Source organism: Tamandua tetradactyla, chromosome 12 (assembly GCF_023851605.1).
Source record: "Tamandua tetradactyla isolate mTamTet1 chromosome 12, mTamTet1.pri, whole genome shotgun sequence".
Classification (NCBI taxonomy): Eukaryota; Metazoa; Chordata; class Mammalia; order Pilosa; family Myrmecophagidae; genus Tamandua; species Tamandua tetradactyla.
Genome location: NC_135338.1, coordinates 85,115,992 through 85,143,270, shown reverse-complemented (window position 1 = coordinate 85,143,270; position 27,279 = coordinate 85,115,992). Strand labels below are relative to the sequence as shown.

The 27,279-nt window shown below is 37.5% G+C and overlaps 1 protein-coding gene across 11 annotated transcripts in view; it reads left to right on the top strand.

The window, feature by feature from the left end:
* Positions 1–27,074, top strand: part of LRRC28 (leucine rich repeat containing 28) — a 159,984-nt gene extending 132,910 nt beyond the window's left edge. For all 11 annotated transcript variants that reach the window (XM_077124063.1, XM_077124066.1, XM_077124069.1 and 8 more), the window contains one exon: positions 26,764–27,074. In XM_077124063.1, the coding sequence (XP_076980178.1) occupies positions 26,764–26,836 (73 nt within the window). In that variant the 3' untranslated portion in view covers positions 26,837–27,074. The remainder of the gene's footprint in view (positions 1–26,763) is intronic.
* The last annotated feature ends 205 nt before the right edge of the window (positions 27,075–27,279 follow it).

Sequence of the window (27,279 nt, the reverse complement as noted above, 5' to 3'; positions counted from 1 at the left end):
TTTCAGTTCCTCTTTCAACTTTCTATAATTTCAATGGTTCCTGCTTTACTGTGTGTGCCTACAGGAGCTTCCTCTAAACGTTTCTAATTTGCTACTTCTAATCCTGGGCAATCAGATAACCAAATTTTATGGAGTTGCATTCAACTTTTTATCATGGTAATTCATCTGGAGAAATGTAGTAGATGCTTCAAATGAAGTCATTTTTGTTACTGTAAATGAAATTTGGGGAATTTATTCAGTCTTTGCATTTTCCAATTACTGTTGCTTACTTCCCGGCTGAATCCTGAAAAGTCAGTGTGAATAATCTTATATTGTCTCAGGACATAAATATAATAGTATTAATTAATAAACGGAGTGTGCCATGTACATAGGACTTAGGCAGTGCCCTTTTGATGAGCAAAGCCAAAAGTGCCTGTGTTTATAGCAGAAATGAAATGCTAAGATATAAATGTGGCTTTCTGTGGTGAGTTAATGCTCGGGTCTGAAATTGAGAGTTTGTAGGTTTTGTTTGGTCCACCAGACTGGACTCATTCCCATGTTGCCATGGAGATTGTCTTAAAAGCATTGACTTCACTTTCTACCAGAGTCTTTAAAATACTTTCTTTTGTAATTGAAAAACAGATACTTTACTCCACTGAAAGGGCGATCAATATTTTTAATATCATAATCTAAAAGATCTTGATAATATTATTTTTAAGTTTTCTAATATATTCAGTTCCGTGCGCATTGCTTGTCATAAATAATATAGTACAGTCAATTTCTAAATCACTATGGCCATCTGGCATTATTTTAAAAGAGAACATACTGAATATTCTTCTGAAATATCAAGTTCTATAGAAGTGTTAGTTCAACCTAAATTTAACAGCAATGTAAAATTATGCCAAATTACAATATTTTGCATAAACAATAAAGTTCCAGATCTTCATATACATATAGCACAGAAGAATAGCTAGTAAAATTCATGATTTTGATGCACCTGTAAGAATAGCAAATTTTCATTAATAGAACTTATTGTTCACTTATTAAAATGAAGAACATCACTTAGAGGATTGTTTATTAGTATACTAACGTGTGTCTGTTTCCCCAAGCACTTCTAGTTTTCGCATGTTCTCCATTTCCCGATAGGAATTCAGGCTACTCAACATTTTTCAGAAGCATTCAGAAGGTCTTACTTAAATCACCAGGGAATTTTGAGGCAGAAACTACAGGTGGTTCTTCCCACACTGCATGGTCGTGTTTAGCCAGAACACACGGGGCAGGTGCACTAAGTTTGGGGTATGGTGGCCTCTCTGCTTTTGTGCAGTAAGACCCTGCAGTGGGAAGGAAAGAACACACTGGTCCAAGGGGTCAGGAGACACAGCCTGGAAACTGAGCTTGCTGCTCTTAGACTTTGAGCAGGTCACAGCGCTTCTCTGGGTTTCCGGTTGTCTGTTTCAAAATGGGGATGATAATTTTATAGTTATTGTAAAAATTAAATAAGAGAATGAATGTAGAAGCACTAAAAAAAAAGTCATGGCAAGTGGTTGTGCCTCCATAATGTTAATTGAATTTGATTTCAGGGAGTGAATTTGCCCCTCTAGAATTCTTTTTTTTTTTTTAATTCTTTTTTTTATTTTTTTATTAACAGAAAGAAAAAAAAGAAATTAACACAACATTTAGAAATCATACCATTCTACATATGCACTCAGTAATTCTTAACATCATCACATAGATGCATGATCATCGTTTCTTAGTACATTTGCATCGGTTTAGAGGAACTAGCAACACAACAGAAAAAGATATAAAATGTTAATATAGAGAAAAGAAATAAAAGTAGTAATAATAGTAAAAAACAAAACAAAACCCTATAGCTCAGATGCAGCTTCATTCAGTGTTTTAACATGATTACTTTACAATTAGGTATTATTGTGCTGTCCATTTTTGAATTTTTGTATCTAGTCCTGTTGCACAGTCTGTATCCCTTCAGCTTCAATTACCCATTGTCTTACCCTGTTTCTAACTCCTGCTGGACTCTGTTACCAATGACATATTTCAAGTTTATTCTCGAATGTCCGTTCACATCAGTGGGACCATACAGTAGTTGTCCTTTAGTTTTTGGCTGGACTCACTCAGCATAATATTCTCTAGGTCCATCCATGTTATTACATGTTTCATAAGTTTATCTTGTCTTAAAGCTGCATAATATTCCATCGTATGTATATACCACAGTTTGTTTAGCCATTCTTCTGTTGATGGACATTTTGGCTGTTTCCATCTCTTTGCAATTGTAAATAACGCTGCTATAAACATTGGTGTGCAAATGTCCGTTTGTGTCTTTGCCCTTAAGTCCTTTGAGTAGATACCTAGCAATGGTATTGCTGGGTCATATGGCAATTCTATATTCAGCTTTTTGAGGAACCGCCAAACTGCCTTCCACAGTGGTTGCACCATTTGACATTCCCACCAACAGTGGATAAGTGTGCCTCTTTCTCCGCATCCTCTCCAGCACTTGTCATTTTCTGTTTTGTTGATAATGGCCATTCTGGTGGGTGTGAGATGATACCTCATTGTGGTTTTGATTTGCATTTCTCTAATGGCCAGGGACATTGAGCATCTCTTCATGTGCCTCTTGGCCATCCGTATTTCCTCTTCTGGTAGGTGTCTGTTCAAGTCTTTTTCCCATTTTGTAATTGGGTTGGCTGTCTTTTTGTTGTTGAGTTGAACAATCTCTTTATAAATTCTGGATACTAGACCTTTATCTGATATGTCATTTCCAAATATTATCTCCCATTGTGTAGGCTGTCTTTCTACTTTCTTGATGAAGTTCTTTGATGCACAAAAGTGTTTAATTTTGAGGAGCTCCCATTTATTTATTTATTTCTTCAGTGCTCTTGCTTTAGGTTTAAGGTCCATAAAACCGCCTCCAGTTGTAAGCTTCATAAGATATCTCCCTACATTTTCCTCTAACTGTTTTATGGTCTTAGACCTAATGTTTAGATCTTTGATCCATTTTGAGTTAACTTTTGTATAAGGTGTGAGATACAGGTCTTCTTTCATTCTTTTACATATGGATATCCAGTTCTCTAGGCACCATTTATTGAAGAGACTGTTCTGTCCCAGGTGAGTTGACTTGACTGCCTTATCAAAGATCAAATGTCCATAGATGAGAGGGTCTATATCTGAGCACTCTATTCGATTCCATTGGACGATATATCTATCTTTATGCCAATACCATGCTGTTTTGACCACTGTGGCTTCATAATATGCCTTAAAGTCCGGCATCGTTAGACCTCCAGCTTCGTTTTTTTTCCTCAAGATGTTTTTAGCAATTCGGGGCACCCTGCCCTTCCAGATAAATTTGCTTATTGGTTTTTCTAATTCTGAAAAATAAGTTGTTGGGATTTTGATTGGTATTGCATTGAATCTGTAGATCAGTTTAGGTAGGATTGACATCTTAACTACATTTAGTCTTCCAATCCATGAACATGGTATGCCCTTCCATCTATTTAGGTCTTCTGTGATTTCTTTTAGCAGTTTTTTGCAGTTTTCTTTATATAGGTTTTTTGTCTCTTTGGTTAAATTTATCCTAGGTATTTTATTCTTTTAGTTGCGATTGTAAATGGGATTCATTTCTTGATTTTCCCCTCAGCTTGTTCATTACTAGTGTATAGAAAAGCTACAGATTTTTGAATGTTGATCTTGCAGCCTGCTACTTTGCTGTACTCATTTATTAGCTCTAGTAATTTTGTTGTGGATTTTTCTGGGTTTTCTACGTATAGTATCATATCGTCTGCAAACAGTGATAGTTTTACTTCTTCCTTTCCAATTTTGATGCCTTGTATTTCTTTTTCTTGTCTAATTGCTCTGGCTAGAATTTCCAACACAATGTTGAATAATAGTGGTGATAGTGAACATCCTTGTCTTGTTCCTGATCTTAGGGAGAAAGTTTTCAATTTTTCCCCATTGAGGATGATATTAGCTGTGGGTTTTTCATATATTCCCTCTATCATTTTAAGGAAGTTCCCTTGTATTCCTACCTTTTGAAGTGTTTTCTACAGGAAAGGATGTTGAATCTTGTCAAATGCCTTCTCTGCATCAATTGAGATGATCATGTGATTTTTCTGCTTTGATTTGTTGATGTGGTGTTTTACATTAATTGATTTTCTTATGTTGAACCATCCTTGCATACCTGGGATGAATCCTACTTGGTCATGATGTATAATTCTTTTAATGTGTTGTTGGATAGGATTTGCTAGAATTTTATTGAGGATTTTTGCACCTGTATTCATTAGAGAGATTGGTCTGTAGTTTTCTTTTTTTGTAATATCTTTGCCTGGTTTTGGTATGAGGGTGATGTTGGCTTCATAGAATGAATTAGGTAGTTTTCCCTCCACTTCGATTATGTTGAAGAGTTTGAGGAGAGTTGGTACTAATTCTTTCTGGAATGTTTGATAGAATTCACATGTGAAGCCATCTGATCCTGGACTTTTCTTTTTAGGGAGCTTTTGAATGACTAATTCAATCTCTTTACTTGTGATTGGTTTGTTGAGGTCATCTATGTCTTCTTGAGTCAAAGTTGGTTGTTCATGTCTTTCCAGGAACCCGTCCATTTCATCTAAATTGTTGTATTTATTAGCGTAAAGTTGTTCATAGTATCCTGTTATTACCTCCTTTATTTCTGTGAGGTCAGTAGTTATGTCTCGTCTTCCATTTCTGATCTTATTTATTTGCATCCTCTCTCTTCTTCTTTTTGTCAATCTTGCTAAGGGCCCAACAATCTTATTGATTTTCTCATAGAACCAACTTCTGGTCTTATTGATTTTCTCTATTGTTTTCATGTTTTCAATTTCATTTATTTCTGCTCTAATCTTTGTTATTTCTTTCCTTTTGCTTGCTTTGGGATTAGTTTGCTGTTCTTTCTCCAGTTCTTCCAAGTGGACAGTTAATTCCTGCATTTTTGCCTTTTCTTCTTTTCTGATAAAGGCATTTAGGGCAATAAATTTCCCTCTTAGCACTGCCTTTGCTGCGTCCCATAAGTTTTGATATGTTGTGTCTTCATTTTCATTTGCCTCTAGGTATTTACTAATTTCTCTTGCAATTTCTTCTTTGACCCACTTGTTGTTTAAGAGTGTGTTGTTGAGCCTCCATGTATTTGTGAATTTTCTGGCATTCCGCCTATTATTGATTTCCAACTTCATTCCTTTATGATCCGAGAAAGTGTTGTGTATGATTTCAGTCTTTTTAAATTTGTTAAGACTTGCTTTGTGACCCAGCATATGGTCTATCTTTGAGAATGATCCATGAGCACTTGAAAAAAAGGTGTATCCTGCTGTTGTGGGATGTAATGTCCTATAAATGTCTGTTAAGTCAAGCTCATTTATAGGAATATTCAGATTCTCTATTTCTTTATTGATCCTCTGTCTGGATGTTCTGTCCATTGATGAGAGTGGTGAATTGAAGTCTCCAACTATTATGGTATATGTGTCTATTTCCCTTTTCAGTGTTTGCAGTGTATTCCTCACGTATTTGGGGGCATTCTGGTTCGGTGCGTAAATATTTATGATTGTTATGTCTTCTTGTTTAATTGTTCCTTTTATTAGTATATAATGTCCTTCTTTGTCTCTTTTAACTGCTTTACATTTGAAGTCTAATTTGTTGGATATTAGCATAGCCACTCCTGCTATTTTCTGGTTGTTATTTGCATGAAATATCTTTTCCCAACCTTTCACTTTCAACCTATGTTTATCTTTGGGTCTAAGATGTGTTTCCTGTAGACAGCATATAGAAGGATCCTGTTTTTTAATCCATTCTGTCAGTCTATGTCTTTTGATTGGGGAATTCAGTCCATTAACATTTAGAGTTATTACTGTTTGGATAATATTTTCCTCTACCATTTTGCCTTTTGTATTATATATATCATATCTGACTTTCCTTCTTTCTACACTCTTCTCCATGCCTCTCTCTTCTGTCTTTTTGTATCTGACGCTAGTGCTCCATTTAGTATTTCTTGCAGAGCTGGTCTCTTGGTCACAAATTCTCTCAGTGACTTTTTGTCTGAGAATGTTTTAATTTCTCCCTCATTTTGAAGGACAATTTTGCTGGATATAGGAGTCTTGGTTGGCAGTTTTTCTCTTTTAGTAACTTAAATATATCATCCCACTGTCTTCTAGCTTCCATGGTTTCTGCTGAGAAATCTACACATAGTCTTATTGGGTTTCCCTTGTATGTGATGGATTGCTTCTCTCTTGCTGCTTTCAAGATCCTCTCTTTCTCTTTGACCTCTGACATTCTAACTAGTAAGTGTCTTGGGGAATGCCTATTTGGGTCTAATCTCTTTGGGGTGCGCTGCACTTCTTGGATCTGTAATTTTAGGTCTTTCATAAGAGTTGGGAAAGTTTCAGTGATAATTTCTTCCATTAGTTTTATCCTCCTTTTCCCTTCTCTTCTCCTTCTGGGACACCCACAACACGTGTATTTGTGCGGTTCACATTGTCCTTGAGTTCCCTGATACCCTGTTCAAATTTTTCCATTCTTTTCCGGATAGTTTCTGTTTCTTTTTGGAATTCAGATGTTTCATCCTCCAAATCACTAATTCTATCTTCTGTCTCTTTAAATCTGTCATTGTAGGTATCCATTGTTTTTTCCATCTTTTCTGCTTTATCCTTCACTTCCATAAGCTCTGTGATTTGTTTTTTCAGTTTTTCTATTTCTTCTTTTTGATCAGCCCATGTCTTCTTCATGTCCTCCCTCAATTTATCGATTTCGTTTTTGAAGAGGTTTTCCATTTCTGTTCGTATATTCAGCATTAGTTGTTTCAGCTCCTGTATCTCATTTGAACTATTGGTTTGTTCCTTTGACTGGGCCATATTTTCAATTTTCTGAGCATGATCCATTATCTTCTGCTGGCATTTGGGCATTTAGTCAGATTTCCCTGGGTGTTGGACCCCACAGGTTGAAAGATTTTTCTGTGAAATCTCTGGATTCTGTTTTTCTTATCCTGCCCAGTAGGTGGTGCTCGTGGCACACGTTTGTCTACGGGTTCCACCAGTGAAAGTTGCTGTGGGTCCTTTAACTCTGGAAAATTCTCGCCGTAGGGGAGGTTCGGCAGCCGAAGCGTCTTGAAAGAGTGCCAGCCGGCCCGGGGTTCCGAACGCGGGGAGGGTCGCCGGCCGCCGCAGCACGGGAGAGCGCCCAGCCGAATTACCTAGTCGGCCCGGGGCACCAAGCATGGCGGGAGGGCGCCAGCTGTCGCAGCCCGGGAGAGTACACTGTTCCCAGCTGGACCGGGGAGTCACGTGTTTGGAAGGGACCCCCCGGTCACTGTTCTCTGCAGTCTGGGGATTTCCGACCCTACTCTCTCAGTTGGTCCGGGGGGCCTTGCGTGGTGGGGGCGCCAGCCGCCGCGGCCCAAGGGGACCGCCTGTCCAATTCTGCCAGCTGACCTGGGAAGGAGGAAGGGAGGGACTCCGGCCGCTTGCCGTCCCACCCAGGAAAGCCCGCGCCCCTCGGTGATCTCACCGGAGCTGGTTCTCCCAGACAGTCAGCTCTTCCAGGATGGGGTACGCCGTCCCTTTGATCTCTGTCGTGGTTACGGGAGCTGCTCTGTATTGTCTCCACTCCCCCAGTAGCTGTTCTGGAGGAGGAAAGGTGAGGGTGGCAAGGCTGTCGAGGCCGGTGGCAGAGAAGCCGGTGAAGGCGGAAGAGCGCGGCGCCCAAAGAGAGGGGAGAGGAGGGCAGGCGGGTCGGCTACTGCGGGGCGTGGGCGCCGCGCGGCGGGCCGGCGGACAAAGAGAGTGGAGAGGAGGGCGGGCGGGTTGGCTGCTGCGGGGCGTGGGCGCCGCGCGGCGGGCCAGCGGACAAAGAGCTAGAATTCTTTTTTTAGTGTAATATTTTAGAAATACCAACTTTTTAGCTTGTATCTTCAATAATTATAACAGCTAATACTTACATAGAGTTTATGATGTGCCAGGTACCGTTTCAGAAATATATATATGTATATTTACACCTTAATACTACAAGGTAGGTGCTATTATTAGATTGAATCATATACCTCAGCACGTCCATATAGTTCAACACATTGCTGTCCCCATTCTTTTGGTGGCACTGAGGCACAGGAAGGTTAAAAACTGGGCCAGATCTCATAGCAGAGCTCTAAACCTGCATTTTAACCACTGTGCTGTACAATTAGTTACTAAGGGGATCACTGTATACCATGAAGAAATTTTGATATAGTATTCATAAATATGAAATTAAGATTATCCCTAATGTTCTGAATGAAGTGCTTTTGAAATCTTTATCTGCATGATTTTGGTGTGTGCACTAAGAAGTCCGAAAGGATGTAGGTTCAACTCTTAACTGTGGTTACCTTGGGAGGGAAGAATGGAGAATTATAAGTTAGAATCAGGAAACTTTACTTTTCACTACAGAATCATTTGTATATTTTCAGTGAGCACGTATTTTTTACATATCCACAAAACCAATAACTTGGACAAAATAATACCTCTAGAAGAATTTTTAAAATCCCTCACCTAAAATATTATACAGGTCTAAAAAGAAAAGAAAAATTCTTAAAGCAAATATGTTAAGTTTAATTAAGAATGTTTTTAAACAAGTTACATAAAGTATATATAGAATGATCTAATTTTTGTCAAACAATTATGGATGTAAATGTATATGTACAGTGTGTATGTATATATGATGCTTAAACATGTACATATGTATAAGTATGCATGTTTATGAACACATACATTTATATATACATAATATTTAAACGTTTATATACACATATATTTAAACAAGTGTATATATGTGGAAAAAGTCTTAAAGGACTCACATACCAGACTAACACTGGTTTCCTTTGAGAAGTGTTGAATTTTTGTAATAAGCTAGTATTGCATTAGCAATTAAAAATTTTTTTAATAACAAAAACATTGGTAGGCTAGTGGTTTTCTGGTTAAAAACAAAATGAAACTCTTCGGTTACTTCTAAATTGTTGAAGAATTCATCCACTCATTTATTGGTTTCTCCAGGCGGTCATCAAACCTGCATTGACCATCTATGGCTGGCTGTTTGCTGTGCTAGACGGTGATGCCATGGCTGCGTCAGGCAGCTTTCAAGCTGGCATCTACATAGCTTAGTTCTTTTGGGAATTTTCCTTGGACGTCCAGTCTAGAGTGATTACCTGAGAGATCCTTAAGTCTGGCTTATCATTGCTTTGGGATATAAACCATTTGTAAGAGAGGATGCAGTAATGTCTTAGTACAAAGGGCTTCCCTTTGTCTTTCAGAACAACCAATGCCACTCTTCCTCTTCTCCCACCCACTGGTATATTTTTTTAATAGTCTCTTCTGTCTAATTCCTGTCTGGTTTAATCACTTTTGAAATATTTCCTTATGCTTGCTTTCTGTGGCTATTACTTTCTTTTTTGAAAACAATTTATATCAGTATTACTGACATTATTTGCATCCTTCTGTTTGGAATTTTTTATTTTCTATCAGCAGACGCCTATTCATTGGCACCCTCTCAGGGTGACTTATAATATTTCCTACAAGTAAAATATTCTTCAAAAAATTCAAGTAGATTGTTCTTGTTTCTTCCTAATTGTAACATTCAACAATTGTATCTTAACCATCTGCTACATGTAATGCTCTGTACTATACAGAAGCAAGTATGTAACATTAAAGCCTCTCCTTCTGCACACAGAAACATCCCAGGAGAAATAGCCATTATTAACATAAATATAGCGGGCAGATTCAGCATGTTAGTAGACAATTCTCCCAAAAGTAAATATGTACACAGGCTTGAGATTTCATCTGATCAGTTATGCCTCCTAAATATTATTTTTCTTTTGGCTCAAATCTCTGTATGAGTCAAGGATATTTTTTTTTGTTGTTTTTAATAAGGCAACAGGTTTGCAAAGAAAAATCCCACGTTCCTTATGATTTTTGTGAGCTCCAATATGTGCCAACAGCATTGTGATTTGTTTTTTTTAAGGAATAGTGGTATTTCTGTAAAGCTGAAATGCTCTTTCTTCTGCCTTGCCTAAAAATAAGCTCAGAGAATCTAAAGCAACAAATGTCTAATGTTCTTTGTAGAGTTTATCAGAATCTTTTTCTTAACTGAAGAACTTATTGCTTAGCTTGTAGTTTCTCTTTTATAACTACCATGTCTCTGTCACCACAGTTCTGGTATTTTAAAGGGCTTAACCAGCAAAAATCCATTCTTAAGGCAGGAGACTTGTTGGTGTACTCTTAACAACTTAGATAATTAATGCAACAAGCAGATACAATGTGTTATTAGGTGATTCTCCCCAAAGCACATATGTACACAGGTTTGGGAATTTCTGAGTAGCATAAATATGACATCTCCAGGTTACCACCCCACTCCCTTGAGTGTCCCAAGAAGTTAAGAATCACCCAATGGGCATTATACTTCAATGAGCAAAGATACCACATTTTTATGGAATTGGGTTATTTTGCTTAGAACCTTTATTTTGAGAAATTCAGTGGATGTACTCCCTCTGAATTATTTACACTTTACAACATTACCTTTTTAAAAAAATAGAGTAAGTTCAGTCAGCTGATCTTCAAGAATGCATTAGACATTGAAGATCATTTTGGGTATGAGGTCCACTTCAATTGTGATCGGTACATGTGTATTCATCTTGGTGTAGCAAATTATCTGAACTTGGGTTCTAGTCAACTTTAATTTTTAAAAAATTAGAGGTAATTCAACTATCTAATAACTGAAAAATTTATGTAATATCCTGAAGTTAAAGGAAGAGAATTAAAAGAAGTGATAACTTTTCATTTTCATAAGGGTATCATTTGAAAAGCTGAAAATCAAGTCAAATTTATAAATTTTAATTTTATAGTTCATGCTTTTGTGTCATAAGAAATCTTTCCCTACCCCAAGGTCGTGAAGATGTCTTCTTATGTTTTCTTCTATAAGTTTTCTAGTTTTATGCACATTTTACTAGGTCTGCAATCAATTTCAAATTTTTGAGTATGGTGTAAAGCAGAAGTCAACATTCTCTTTTTTTCCCCCTAAACATATTCAGTTTTTTTTTAACGATTTTTAAAAATTTATTTATTAATTAAAAAAATAAACAAAATAAAAATAACATACATAACATATTCCGTTTTTATAGGAAAATTTGTCTAAGGCTCTCCTTTCCCCCATTGAATCAAATGACCATATATGTGTGGGTCTACTTCTGGAATCTCTCTTCTGTTCAGTTGATCTGTATGTATATCTTTCTACAAATACGTTGATCCCTGTCTTGATTCCTGTAACTTTATAGTAAATCTTGACACTAGGCAGTGTCAGTCTTCCAATTATGTCCTTCTTCTAGATTGCTTTGACTTTTTGTAGGTCTTTGCATTTGCATATAACTTCTAAAGTCAGCTGGGATTTTGATTGCTATTGCAGTGACTGTGTAGATCAGTTTAAGAGAAAATGTACACTTTGACAATATTGAATATTTCGATCTAGGAACATTATTTATCTCTCCATTTATTTACATCTTTAATTTCTCTCAGCGTTTTGTAGTTTTCAGTATGGAGGTCTTACACATCTTTCACTAAATGTATGCTTAAGTATTTTTATATTTTTATGCTATTATAAATGGTATTTAAAAATTTTTTTCTTTTCCAATTATTTGTTGCTAATATATAGGAAAAAGTTGATGTTTGCATATTAACCTTATGTAGCCTTGCAAAATTCCCTAATTATTCTGAAAAATTTTTTTTATATTCCTTAGGATCACATACATAGGCAGTCACATCATGAGTCAATGAAATTAGTTTTGATTCTTCTAATCAAATTGGAATGCCTTTGATTTCTTTCTCTTGCTTTTTTTTTTTTTATTGGCTAAAACCTCCAATAGAACATTGCATGGAAATGGTGAGAGTAAACATCTTGCCTTTGATCTTAGATGGAAAGCATTCCATCTTTCACCATTAAGTATATGTGAGCAGTGGATTTCACATAGATGCCCTTTATCAAGTTAAAGTTTCTTTCTATTCCTAGTTGCTTAGAATTTTATCATGAATGAGTGTTGTAATTTATCAAATACTTTTATGGCTTCTATTGAGGTTATTATTTATATGACTTCAATTTGTGCCATGTATATAGGAGTATACAGATTGTCTAGTTCAACAACTTTCGTTATGGTAAGTTGCATTTTTCAAGTGATTATTTTGTCCAAATTGTCAAATTATTGATATAAGGTTTATTGTAATAATTCCTTGTTATACTTTTAATATCTGTAGACTTCAGTAGTATTTTCCATGTTATATCTATAATTTGTATTTTGTCTTATTTTCTTTGTTTACTCCTACTGGATGTTTATCAATTTTATTAATATTACAAGGATCCAAATTTTGGCCTTGCTAATTTTCTCTTTTATTTATCTCTTCTCTATTTCATTGACTTATGTTCTTTATTTTCTTCCCTTTTAATTACTTTGGGTTTAGCTTACTCTTCATTTTTGAGCTTCTTACTGTGTGGAAACTTGTATCATTGGTTTTAAACATTTTTTTTTCCTCTTCTATATAGACATTTAGAGCTATAAATCTCCTTCAAGCATGCTTTAGCTGCATTCCACAAATTTTGATCTGTTGTGTATTCATTATCATTTAGTTCAAAATATTTTTATTTTGTATTTTCTACTCTAACCCGTAGGTTATTTAGCAATGTGCTGTTGGGTTTCCAGATCATTTGGGACTTTTCCAGATATCTTGTTATTGCTTTCTTATTTAGTTCTTATGGATTGAATTGTATCCCCCCCCCCAAATTATATTGGATTCCTAATCCCCAGTACTTCAGAATGTGACCTTATCTGGAAATAGAGTTGTTACAGATGCAATTAGGCAAGTTAAAATGTGGTGATAACACAGTAGGATGGGCCCTTAATCCAATATAACTGGTGTCCTTATAAAAAGAGGCAGTCTGAACACAGACAGAAGACCTAGGGGAGAATGCCATGTGGTGACTGAGGCAGAACACCATGGATGGATGGCCAGCTAACACCAGAAGCCAGGGCAGGAGCATGGAACACATTATTCTCTACAAATGTCAGAGGGACCATGGCCCTGCCAGCACTTTGATTTCTGATCTAGCCTCCAGAACTGAGACCATAAATTTCTGTTGTTTTAAACCATCCAGTTTGTGGTACTCTGTTATGGAAGCCCTAGGAAACTAAGAAAAAAGGCCACCCCTACTCACACCCCTTGGTTCCTAGACTTTTGTATTTTTGCTATAGGGAAAATAGCACCATATGTCGACCACTGGTTTAAAGCATTAATTGAATCCTGTAGTCAGCACCCCCACCTTATAGGTTGCCTCACCAGCTGGCATAGTAACTAGATCTTCAATAGGCTTTTCCTCTTTCTGTCAGGCAGGATGTTTCTGAGTGATCATATACAAGGCAACACCAATGAATATTGTAGGCATAAGCCCACTGCTCTATTTATCTCACCATAAAGTTATTTCCTAGGTTGGTGTGTTGGTTTGAAGCTGTATGTACCCCAGAGAAAGATGTTCTTAAATGTAATCCAATTCTGTGGGTGTGGACCCATTGTAAGTAGGACCTTTTGATAAGTCTACTTTAGTCAAGGTGTGATATATCTCATTCAGAATATGTCTCATTCAGAATGAGTCTTAATCCTATTATTGAAGTCCTTTATAAGAGAATGAAATTTAGACAATTTCTCTGAATTCTGAATTTCAGAAAGAGAGAGAAAGCCATGGAAGTAGGAAGCTGAAGGCAACAAAACCCGGAAGAGAAGGGAGAAACGAGCAGATGCTGCCCTGTGCCTTGCCATGTGACAGATGAGCCAAGGATCCCTGGCAGCCAGTCTTGGGGAAGAAAGCACTGCCTTGAAGATGCCTTGATTTGGAAATTTTCTCATCCTCAAAACCATGAGCGAATATATTCCAGTTGTTTAACCTGACCCATTACATGGTATATGCTTGAGCTGCCTAGAAAACAAACAGTTGGAGAGGACATTATATAAACTACCATGGTAATGAATAAGACAGTCTGTATGTCCACTAATGGTGGCAGAGTATAGCTGTAGCAGAGAGAGGAGACAATTACATATTTGGAATAATATCTTTTGGGAATTGAATCAGGTTCCCCACAAAAGGTACATTCAGCTTTCAAGCCTTGGTCCTATGGGTGTGAACCCATTTGTAAATAGGCCCTTTGAAGATGTTATTAGTTAAGATGCAGGGCCTTAATCCAATATGACTGAAGTCCTCAAAAACAAAGGAAATTGGATACAGAAAGAAAAGCCACAGGGGGCAACCAGAAGCTGGAAGTCAACTGAACCTGGAAGAAAAAGGAGAAGATGCCACTATGTGCATAGCTGTGTGACAGAAAAGCCAAGGAACCCCAAAGATTGCTGGCCAGCCAGAAGATACCAACTCTAAGAGGAATCAAGCCTTCTAGCCTCTGAAACCATAATTCAATAAATCCCTGTTGGTAGACCAACCCATTGTATGGTATTAATTTTAGAAGCTGGTCTGCCTGCTGGTCCCCCCAGAAAATAGTGCCTTATCCAGGGTCAGCATTGTTACTTGCTGCTATTGTATTGGGCATTTATCAGTGGCAGTAGCAGGAATAGCCTGGTAAGGGAAAGCCCATGCTGTGGAGCCCGTGCATAGCTTCTGTTTCTGTTGCCATTACCACTTTATACATGGGCACCCTGAGGAAGCTGTGGGGACTAGGTAAAGAGGCTGACTGATATCCATTCTGTAGGTTATCTTTTCACTTTCTTGATAATGTCCTTTGATGCACAAAAGTTGTTTTTTAATTTTTGTGATTGAATTTTTTATTGTGAAAAATAATATTAATGTGAAAAAAGCAATAATTTTCAAAGCACACAGCCGCACTTGGTTGTAGAACAGGTTTCAGAGTTTGGTATGAGTTACAGTTCCAGAATTTTAGGTTTTTACTTCTAATTGCTCCGAGACACTGGAGAGTAAAAGAAATATCAAAATAATGATTCAGCAGTCATAGTCATTTGTTAAATCCTCTCTTCTCTGTTATAACTCCACCTTCTCCTTTGATCTTTCTCCTAGTCTTTAGGGCTATTAGGGCTATGCCCATTCTAACTTTTTCATGTTGGAAAAGGCTGTTGATTGTATGAGTTAGGGGGATGGAACTAGTTTATGTTATGGAGAAGCTGGCTTCTCTGGGTTTGAGGACTTAATCAGGCTTTGGAACACAACTGGAGGTTGTAGATTTTTAGAAAGTAATCATAGTGTATGGAACCTTTGTAGAATCTGAGATAAAGCCCTAGGTATTCTTTAGAGTTGGCAGGAATGAGTGATTGATTTTCGTGTGTTGATCTTGTATCCTTCAATCCTGTTGAACTCATTTATTAGTTCTAGCAGGGTAGATACATATACCTTGAGATTTTCTACATAGACAATCACGTCATGCTATCTGCAGATGAGAACAGTGTTATGTCTTCCTTTACAATTTATGTGCCTTATTGCAGTGGTTAGAACTACAGTACTGTATTGACTAAAACTGCTGAGAGTGGACCTCCTTGCCTTGTACTTGATCTTGGAGGGAAATCATTCAGTTTTTCACCCATGAATGTGATGACAGCAGTAGGATTTTTGTAGATGTTTTACCAAAATTGAGAAGATCCACTCTATTCTTAATTTTCTGAATTTTTATCAAGAGTGGGTATTAGACTTTGTCAAATACTTTTTCTGCTTTCAATTGATAAAATCATTTGATTGTTTTCTTTAGCCTTTTGATGGAATAGATTACATTGAGATTTGAAATTGAACCAGCTTTGTGTACCTGGAATAAATCCCACTTGGTCACGGTATATAATTATTTTTTATATATTTCTGGAGTTGACTTTTTAATTCTTTTGTAGGACTTTTGTATCTAAGTCCATGAGTGATATTGGTATATAGTTTTCTTTGTGTGGTCTTTGTCTGGTTTCAGCATCAGAATAATACCAGTCTCATAAAATGAGTTGGGAAGCACTCCTTCCTCTACTATCTACCGTTTTTCTGAAATAAATTATTGTATAAAAATTGCTTTTAATTCTTCTTTAAATGTTTGATAAAGTTCTCTAGTAAAAAATCTGGGCCTGGATATTTCTTTACCAGGGACTTTTTAATTATCAATTCAATTTTTTAATGGTTATAGGACTATTCATATTGTCTATTTCACCATGGTTGAGTGTGGATAAATTGTGAGTTTCAAGGAATTGGTCTGTTTCTTCTAGGTTGTAAAATTTTTTAGAATAAAGTTATGCATAGTATGCCCTCGTTATCCTTTTCCTGACTGCAGGATCTGAGGTGATATCATATGTTCCATTTCTGATATTAATTTGTATCTTTTTTTTTTAGTTTTATTGGTGTTGCTAGAGGTTTATCAATGTTACTGACATTTTCAATTTCATTTTTTTCTCTTATTTCCTTCTTTCTGCTTGCTTTAGTTTTGATTTGCTTTTTCCAGTTTCATGTGTTGGGAGCTTATATTATTGATGTGAGTCCTTCTCTCTTTGCTAATGAATGCTTTTGTGCTATAAATTTCTCTCTCAGCACTGCTTTAGTTATGTCCCCCAAATTGTGATATATTGTGCTTTAATTTTTACTCAGTCCTGTGTGTTTCTGAAATTTCATTTGAGACTTCTTTGACTAAAAGAAAGTTTTAAAAAAGTGTTTTTTCACTTTCCACATATTTGAAGATTTTCTTGCTGTCTTTGTTTTTGATTCCTAGTTTCATTCCATTCTAGTCAGAGAATACACTCTGTATGATTTCAACTTATATTAGACTTAAATTGCTCTGCATATTTTGGTTTCCTAAGGCGAAAGCTTAGGTTATTGATTTTAGATAGTTCTTCATTTTGAAAGCATACATTTAATGCTACAAACTTCCCTCTGAATGTTGCTTTTGTTGCATCCCACAATTTTTTGGTGTTATACTTTTATTTTCACCTAATTTGAAATATTTTTAAATTTCTCTTGAAACTTCCTCTTTGACCCATGTATTATTTAAAAATGGGTTGTTTAATTTCCATATAGCTTGGGATTTTCTAGCTATTTTGCTACTTATTTCTAGTTTAATTCCATTGTAGTCTGAGCGCTAGTGTATTTTCTATTATTTTAAATTTTTAAGGTGTCATTGATGCAGAGTGTAGTCCATGATGGTAAGTTTTACATGTAAGTGTGTTTTTCTGGTTGGTTGCATATTTTCCAACAGTCTCTGTATTTTAATTGGTGCAATTGGTGACTGTATTAGTTTGCTAAATGCTGCCAGAATGCAATGTACCAGAAATGGAATGGCCTTTAAAAAGGAAATTTATCAAATTATAAGTTTACAGTTCGAAAGCCATAAAGATGTCCAAACTAAGACAACCAGGGAAAGATGCCTCGACTCAAGAAAGGCGGATGGCACCCAAACACCTCTTTCAGCTGGGGGAGGCATGTGGCTGGTGTCTGCTGATCTTTTGGCTTCTGATTTCAAACAGCTTCCAGGGGCCATTTTCTTTCTGCATCTCCAGATGTCTGTGTCTGTGTCTGTGTCTGCATCTGCATCTTCCTCAAAAATGTTCCCCTTTTTAAAAGACTCCAATAAACTAATCAAGGCCCACTTTGAATGGGCAGAGTCACATCTCCATCTAATCAAAAGGTCACACCCACATTTGAGTGGGTTATATTGCCATGGAAACAATCTAATAAAAAAGATCCCACCCTACAATATTAAATCAGGATTAAAGGACATGCTTTTCTGGGGTACACAACAGTTTCAAAACAGCACGATGACTATTTAAATTTAATGTAATTATTGATATATGTGGTAGATGGGGTTATGTACCCCCCCACAAAAACATGTTCTCAAGCTTAGTGTGCTTTCCTGTGAGTGTGAACCCACAGTAAATAGCACTCTTGAAGATGTTATTTTTAGTTAATGTATAATCCAACTGAAGGAGAATGGGTTTTAATTCAGACTACTGGGGACTTTATAAAGAGAACACAGAGTCACATAGGCCAGGAAATTAGAGGACATTTTCATGTGATGCGAGGTGGAAATATAAGCCAAAAGCCCAAGGATTGCTGGCAGCCAGCCCCAGAATGCTACAGTCTTTGGGGAGAGAGTAAGCCTTGCCACTACCTTGATTCTGGATGACTTTGGACCTTGAAATGAATCCAGTAAATTCCTATTGTTTAAGCCAACACTGTGTGGTATTTGTCATAGCAACTCTGGTGAACTGACAATGTGTTAATAGTTAGGACTATCATTTTGTTATTTGATTTCTCGTTCCTCTTTTCCTCTTCTATTACCTTCCTAAGTTATTTGCATATTTTTTTAGGATTCTATCTTGATTTTTTGATAGCATTTTTTACAATACCACTTTGTATAGTTTTCTTAGTGGTTGCTCTAGTTATTACTATCTACTGGCATTTATGTTGTACCGGTTCAATGAAGTATAGAAGCCTTACTTCCATTAAGTTCCTTTTACCCTCCCACTTTTTAAAGAACACTGTTATAAGTCTTCTATATTGATGGCCACATCATATGATGTTATAATTTTTGCTTCATTCATCAAATATGATGTAAGAAATTCAGGGCAGTCTATTTTATTTACCATGTTTTTACCCTGTTCTGATATTCTTTATTCTTTCTTAAGTCTCAAGCCTTTTACTGTTATCATTTCCTGTCCAGGTCCACCTTGGCAGTTATACAAAGTACATGTGCTGGTTGGCTTAAACAACAGGAATTTATCACCTTACAGTTTTGGAGACTGTAGAAGTCTAAAATCGAAGTGTCAGCAGGATCATGTTTTCTCAGATGCCTGTAGCCTTCTGGTGGTGGTTTGCTGGCATAGCACAGTCTCTAGCTCCATCACAGACTATCAGTCTCCTTTTGTCTCCCACTCGCACCTCCTCTGTGTCCGAATTTCATCTGCCTAAAAAGAGTCCAGTCATGTTGGATCAAGGCCCAGTTCGATTTCATCTTAATTCATAACATCTTCAAAGATCCTATTTACAAAGGGCTTCACATTCACAGGACAGGGATTAGAACTAGGACATGTTTTTGTGGGAAACATGATTCAACCTGTAAGATTTCCTTTCTCTTTAGAGAATTTCCTTTAGCCATTCTTTAAGGTAGGTCTTCTGGGAACAAATTCTCTTAGTTTTCCTTTTTGTGTAAGAATATCTTTATTTTGCCTTCATCCCTGAAGATAATTTTCTCCAGATACAGAAGATACAGAATTCACAGTTGATACTTCTTTTCTTTCGGTATTTGAAAAACAATATGCCACTTCTTACTGTCCTTCCTGATTTCAGATGAGAAACCTGCTGTTACTCAAGTTGATGTTGCCCTATAATAGTTTCTCTCTTGCTGTTTTAAGTGTATTTTCTTTATCTTTGGAATAGTGATAATATTTCTTAGCGTACATTTCTTTGAGTTTATCCTATTTGGGGTTCACTCATCTTCTTGAGTCTGTAGGTTTATATCTTTTATCAATTTGGGGAAGTTTCCAGCCATTATTTCTTTGAGTACTTTTTCAGTCCCACTCTCTCATCTCCTAGGATTCTGATGACAAAAATGTCACCTCTTTTCTTATTCACCCTCAGGTCCCTGAGATACTCTTCATTTCTTTTCATACTATTTTTCTCTCTTACTTAGTTGAATAAATTCTGTTGATCTGTCTTCAGGTTCACTGATTTTGTTCTCTGACATCTCCACTCTACTGTAATGCTCATCTACCAAATTTTTAATTTTAGTTTTTCTGGTTTTAGTTCTGTAATTTCCATTTAGTTCTTTCTTTATAACTTCCATTTCTTGGCTGTGATTTTCTTATTTTTCATTTGTTTCAAGGCAGTTTTTCCCATTGAGGTGTGACATAAGGGCTGGGGGAGGTATGTGTTTCAGCTTCTTGCTAGGCCCCACTAACACCCCCCACCCCCCAGCAAATGTGGGGCACTGACTCACACTACCTTATAGCAGATGAGTAGGTGGAAATTCTGCTTCCCACTAGGCTCCATTGGCACCTTCTCAGTGAAAGTGGAGCATGGACTCACACCCCCTTAACGCTGCAGGATGGGCTCAAAGCTCAGCTTCCTGGTGGACCCCTCTGGTAGCAGGAAACAGCTGGCGGAGGAAGCAGAGTGTCAGCTAGCCCCACCTCTCACCACCTGTTCTACCTGAGTCTCAGGTGCCTCTCTCCCCAGACCTTAGGCCTTGCTGGCAGCTGGACAGGGGCAGGGGGAGTGGAGTGGTTAGTAACCTCACCCCACACTACACCATTAAGTCCCCTTGTTGCTAAATGGTGGTGAACATTCAGGTCAGCACTGGACCTTTCTAACATTATCTGGTAATACAACCATTATCAGCATACAGTCAGTGATATTACATTCACAGTATTTTGCTACCAACACCACCATCCATTACCAAAACTTTTTCATCACCCCAAACAGAAACTCTGTACCATTCCCCCCTCTAGACCCTTGTAGTCTGTAATCCACACTCTGAATCTATATATTTACTTATTCAAGATATTTCATATAAGTGGAATCATATAGATATGCCCTTTTGTGTCTGGGTTATTTCACTCAACATGATGTCTTCAAGGCTCATTCATGTTGTAGCATATATCAGAACTTCATTCCTTTTTTACAGCTGCATAATATCCCAGTGAATGTATATATCACATTTAGTCTATCCCTTCATATCTTGATAGACTTTGCCTATTGTGAATAATGCTGTTATGAATATCAGTGTACAAATATCTGCCCAAGTCCCTGATTGGGTTATATACCTACAAGAGAATTGCTTGGTCATATGGTAATTTCTATGTTTAATTCTCTAAGAAACCACTCTCGTTTGTTTGCATCAGCTGGACCAATTTACATTCTTACCAATACTGAATGAGTGTTCCTGTTTTTCCACATCCTTGCCAACAACTGTTATTTTCTTCTAATAGCCATTCCAGTAAGTTATTGTTTAGATTTGCATTTCCCTAATGATTAATGATGTTGAGCATCTTATTATAAGCTTATTGGCCATTTGCACAGCTTCTTTAAAGAAAAGTCTACTCAAGATTTTGCCCATATTTTAATTGGATTGTTTGTCTTTGTGTTGTTGTGCTATAGAGTTCTTTGTATATTCTGGATGGTAACCCCTTATCAGATTTATGATTTGCAACTATTTTCTCACATTATTTAGATTGTCTTTTCACTTCATTGATAATGTCCTTTGATGAAGTTCCATTTATCTATTTTTCTTTTGTTTCTCATGTTTTTGGTGTCATATTTAAGCATCCATTGCCTAATATGAGGTTCCGTAATTTTTCCCATATGCTTTTTTCTAAGAGTGTTAGTTTTAGCTTTTATAATTAGGTCATAGATCCATTTTGAGTTCACGTTTGTATATGGTTTGAGGGAGGTATCCAGTTTCATTTTTTTGCATGTGGGTTTCCAGTTTTCCTAGCGTTTGTTGAGATGATTCTTTCTTCATTGAGTAAACTTGATACCCTTGGTGAAAATCAGTTGGCCATAAAGATGTGTGGGTTTATTTCTCAACTCTCTAATCTGTTCCATTAGTCCGTTTGTCCTTATGACAGTACCATAGAATTTTGATTACTTTAGCTTCAGAGTACATTTTGTAATCAGACTGTGGGGCTCCTCCATCTCCGTTGTTTTTCAAGATAGAGTTGGCTGTTCAGGGCCTCTTGCCATTCCATATAATTTGGTGGTTGACTTTTCCGTTTCTGCTGAAAAGGCCACTGGAATTTTTATTGGGATTGCCTTGAATCTTTAAATCACTTTGGGTAGTATTGACATCATAACAATATTAAGTCTTCCAATTCATAATGACAGGATATCTTTCCATGTATTTAGGTCTTCTCTGATTTCTTTCAGTAATTTTTATAGCTTTCAGTGCACAAGTCTTTTACATTTTTAGTTCAATTTATTCCCTAGATATTTTATTCTTTATAGATGCTATTGTAAATAGAACTTTCTTGATATCCTTTTTGAATTGTTCATTGCTGGTGTATAGGAATACAACTGGTTTTTGTGTGTGATCTTGCTCCCTCCAACTTTGCTAAATATGTTTATTAATTCTAATGGCTTTCTTCTGGATACTTTGGGTTTTTTTTTTTATATATATATAGGATGTCATTTGCAAATAGATATATTTTTACTTCTACTTCTCCAATTTGGATTCCTTCTATTTCTTTTTTTCTTTTTTGGTCTAATTGCTATTGCATGAGTTCTAATAAGATATTGACTAGTAGTGGTGCATGGTGAAAGCAAATGTGCTTTTCTTGTTCCTGATCTTAGAGGAAAGCTTTCAGTATTCCACCATTGAGAATAATGTTAGGATGTTGAAGAAGTTCCCTTCTACTCCTGTTTTCTGATTGTTTTTATTTTAGAAAGATGCTAGATTTTGTCAAATGCCTTTTCTTCATCAATTCAGAAGACCATAGTTTTTTCCTCTTCATTCTATCAGTGTAGTGTACTACATTGGCTTTCTTATGTTGAACCACCCTTGCTTTCCTGGGGTAAACCCACTTAATCTTGGTGTATAATTATTTTAATGAGCAGTTAGATTCGATTTGCTCATATTTTGTTGGGGATGTTTACATTGCATGGAAAGTATTTTCCTATCCTTTCACTTTCGATCTGCTGTTGAACCTCTCTAGGGATTTTATTTCAGTTAGTGTATTTTTTAGCTCAGTGGTTCTGTATGGTTCCTTTTTATAATTTCTATCTCTATTGAAATTTTCATTTTGTTCATTTATCATTTTCCTACCTTTCTTTAGTTTTTGTCCATGTTTTCCTTTAGCTCTTTGAGCATTTATAAGAGAGTTTTTTTTACAGTCTTCATTGGTATGTCCAATGTCTGCTCTTTCTTATTCATAGTTTCTGTAGGTTTATTTTGTTCCTTTGAGTGGGCCATCTTTTTCTGATTCTTCATATACCTTGTGATTTTTTTGTTGTTGTTGAAATGTGGACATTTTAATATTTTAATGTATTCATTACCCAGGTTTTGCTGTTTGTTTACTTATTGTTCAAAGCTGTAGGAGTCTATTTGTTTAATGATTTTTCTAAACTATTTTTGCAGAGACTGTGTCCCTTAACTTTGTAATTTTTTAAGTCTCTGTTCCTTAAACTTGTATTTAGTTAGTGTTATAGCAGAGATTACGTTGAATGTCAGGAAGTAAAGAACTTAAAAAAAACAATAGAAAGAAAACATCTTTTCCGGTCTTTGCTATTTGGCTCTGTGCTTGTGCTCTTCTGCAGAAGAGCCTACCTTGCAGTGAGGCTAAAGAACAGCCTGAGGAGAAAGCCTAGGGTCCTCTTAAGTTTGCTGAGCATACATCTTATCCTGGGAATCTGTGTTATCCTGGGAATCTGTGTGTGGCATTATCAGTTCCCACATATACCTGGGCACTTAGTGTGCTTCCAGCTTCCTCTAAGAAATTCACAGCCTTTCCTACCACTCTGGGCACTATTTTATGTCTCAAGTCATAATCCTATGTCCCAGGGAGCTGTGTTTGATTGTCTTGTGAAGTTTTATCAATCCTGCTAACCACTGTTCTCCTAAGCAGGTTCTGGGACTGGAGAGACAAAGATGAGAGTTTTATATTAGTCTTTCAGCCTGCCACCCTAAATATAGGTACAGACATATATGTGCCCCATATGTGCATAAGGTTACTCTGCTTTCTCCAGAATCAAGGACTCAGACTGAACTGGGAGCACATAGTGGTACCATTCTGGGCTGTGGAAGAGCCAGTAAATGTGCCATGAGATTTTCCTATCATTTCTAAGTTGCCTTTTCCTGATTTGACACTTGCCTACTTACTGCATCCCTTTTATTGTTTTCCTGAGCTCTGAGAAAATTCGTTCTGTCAATTTCTGCTGGTTCTGCAATGATCTTTTGGGGGGATGGATGCTGGTGTTTCTCACTCTGCCATCTTGCAGTGTTACTCCTTCCTCTGGGTTGCAGTTTTTACAAAGGGTTTTCTCTTGTTAGAATACTCTTTTCCTGGCATTTAGATAGGGGGAACAGACTTTTCTTAAAGTTATTGTTTTTGTTTTGTTTTGTTTGTGCCTCTGGCATTTCTGGTTACAGGCTTCTGGGACAACCTGTCTAGGAGGCAATGAGGAAATCACGGACCTAACTGCCATGTTTTTCCTCAGGTCTTGTGGCCCCTAGGCTGTCCTCCTTCTTTCTATATTTCATAGGCTTCCTATACTTGTTTTTGTTTTATGTTCAGGATGTTTTATTGTAAGAGAGAGGACCTGGGAGGTGTTACTCCATATCGGTGGAATTATAAGTCCCCACTCAAATATATTTTTTTTCTTCAAGTTCAAAGGGACTTGCCAACCATGTATCTATTTCTTTACAGATACAGCTCCTCTTTCCCTTTTGAAATGTCACTGATATAACAGGTACCTGAACTTTTGCAAGGTTTATTTCCCACCTCTAGTAGATAACGTGTATCTTATCAAAGCATTGAGAGCTCTTGCTACTACCAGCTTGCGTTTCCCTCATCAGTATTTTTCTTAATGTCTCAGTGAAGGAAGTGTCCTCTTGGCTCTCTCAGCAATGTTTTAACCTGAGGCTGATCTTCTCCAACATTCCTATTTCTCTACTCTTATAGTCGCCTTCCCTCTAGAGTATGTAGGGATTTCTAGCATCCCTGCCTCATTGACTGTAGGTCTCCATTGAGTCAAGATGTCTATTATCCCTCCCACATGCTCGAGCTAACACATTAAATCCTGAGGCCCAGATGAAGTAATCCAACTTTATATTTATCCCCATTGGCTAATACCCTTGGAATCCATTTCCATGTGTACTCTCCAAGTTTCTGCTAATATAATTTGGCAAGATTGTACAACTTTTCCTGCGTATGTGTTATCTCCCCAGGAATGAACTTTGCAATTTTCTCTCTAGATCATGCTGGAATTTTACTCTTGTTGTAGCCCTAGGGCAATGAATGGTGGTTGTGGTGGGTCCTGAAGAAAAGAGGCATTTCCTTTTTAGGCAGCCACACCTAGTGAAGTCATTGAAATATTTTCGTGCGAAGGAATGCTAGTTTCCTTAAAAGATGGGAAAAGCTGTTACTGATGTAGAGAAATTTGTGGAGATTCAAAGTTTTCAACTTTGTTGCTGCCCAAAGATTCCCATCTCAAGTCTTAAGTTCAGACTCCTTCCCAACCCGCAGCTTCACCCTACCATAAGCGCCTTGGAGTAAATGTACCTTCAGCTGTTGTCACAGGTCTGCAATATGGACATTCAGGCTGCAGCCATGTCTACCCTACAGCTTCATAAAAGACCTGCATAGGTACTTTCTTATCTTCTGCCCATGCCCTGAGTTTAGAGTGCAAGTTCCTAAGCTTGTCTTTTTCTTTTAGAAATGTGTTCAGCACAGACAGAAGATGCTATCTCACCCCATAGTCTTTGAATCCACCATGGCTATCATAGCAGTCAAGTACCACAGCCACTGATCCCCCAGCACCTGGCTTTCCATCCACATTCTACTCGTATAATGTTTTGTCTAATTTTGAGTCCACCGCATGCTACAGATAAGCAGTGTCCCATTTCTACCTAGGAATGAGGTCATTCACGCACTCATCAAATGTGTGACCAATTCAATCCTAGAATCCCACTCCTTGTAACACATACTGAAACAGTCAGGGTTTTGGCTGGGAAACAAAATGCACGTTCAGCTGGAGTTCTGAAGGGAAATTAATGAAGAAGGACTATCTACAGAAATTTAGGCAGGGTTCACGTATACACAAGTGATGTGGAGGTATCTTGGGACTCAAAACCGGAAGGAGCCATTATCATCCTTTATCCTTAGACTTGCAGAGACCTGGGGCCTTATGAGGGCTGAAACTGTGATGGGGGCTGCACTGCCCAGTGGGAACTGCACTGCCCAATGGGAGCAGGACTCATGACGTAGAGAGGGCGTGGGGTAGAAATACCCACCCTTTCTCTCTTCCTGTCCATCAGCCTCCTGCTGGTGCTGTCTACTAGCCTAAGCCAGCCAGAATCCAGAGATGGAAGCTGCCTTGGTGGTAGAGTTTATAGAGGCCACTGCTCCAGGCCATGGAGAAAGGCAGAAAATGGACTAAGAGGTGGGGAAATACAAAATAATCAGCATGGGGGCGGGAGGAGGGTTACTTGTGATAACAGCAATAGACACATTCTTCACCATCCAAAAATTGGAACTGTCCAGAATGGATTAGATGGCCCAAAGGGCTCAGGACTCGTTGTTAGGTGCTCGAACAGGACTTGACAAGGCACTCCTCTTTACGTGGGACAGCTCAGATTCTGAAATTACTTCCAAGAACAATCTGTGTGAATACATTTGTAGGATAAGTTCTTTAAAATTGTTTTTAAACTTCCTATATATTTCCCATGTATGTATTTGTGTGTTCTAGCTAAAATTGGTGGCATTCTTTGGTTATATTGTTGGGTCTAATGAGCACAATTTAGGATGTAATAAGGAAAAGTCTTCTTTTTCCATAGCTGCTTATTTAGGGATATTATGTCATCTGAAAACTAATAAAATGTACACACACTTGCACACACACACAGACACACACACACCCCACCTGATTCCAGTGCTCATCTTTAAAAGGAAATTTACGTTTCTATTGTGTCGTTTGTTGACCATGCATGATCCTTTGTTTTTACAAAGCAAAATCCTGTCTGTGATGGAAAGAATCCAGTCTTTAATCTTGAACTAACAGTGTTTTCTCTCTCTTTTTTTCCCCTTCCAGGAGGACAACTGTTAGTTTTGTGGCTTACTGCTGCTCCACCCAGTGTCTGCAGACTTTTGACCTACTGAGCTGATAAACACCAAGAGCCCTCGGGCTCGGTGCCAGCTTGACACTACAGTCGCCTGCATAATCGCACCCAAGTCTGTGAGGCAAGGGGCAGGAGAGTCCAGCCAGGGCACAGCAGACCTTACATCCTGCCCTGCTAAGTGTGCGTGCCTGCAGAAATCTCTGGAAACGTCCTGATTGGGCTTCAGATCTAAACTGCCTTCCCTTTCTGCTGTAAAATAGAATATCCCTCCCCCCCAAATTAAGGAACATTTGTCTTTTGCGTGTTTTGTTTTGTTTTATGTGAGTGTGTCTCATATGCAAACTATTTAGTTTGATGTGTCTCCCCAAACCTAATTGAAAGCAAGTTGCAGTTCCCTGAAGAACTATGATTTGATAATATAACCAAATTAACTTGTGAACATGCGTTCCTTCACAGGTAATTCTAATCTTCTCCTCTTTCCCAGGAGA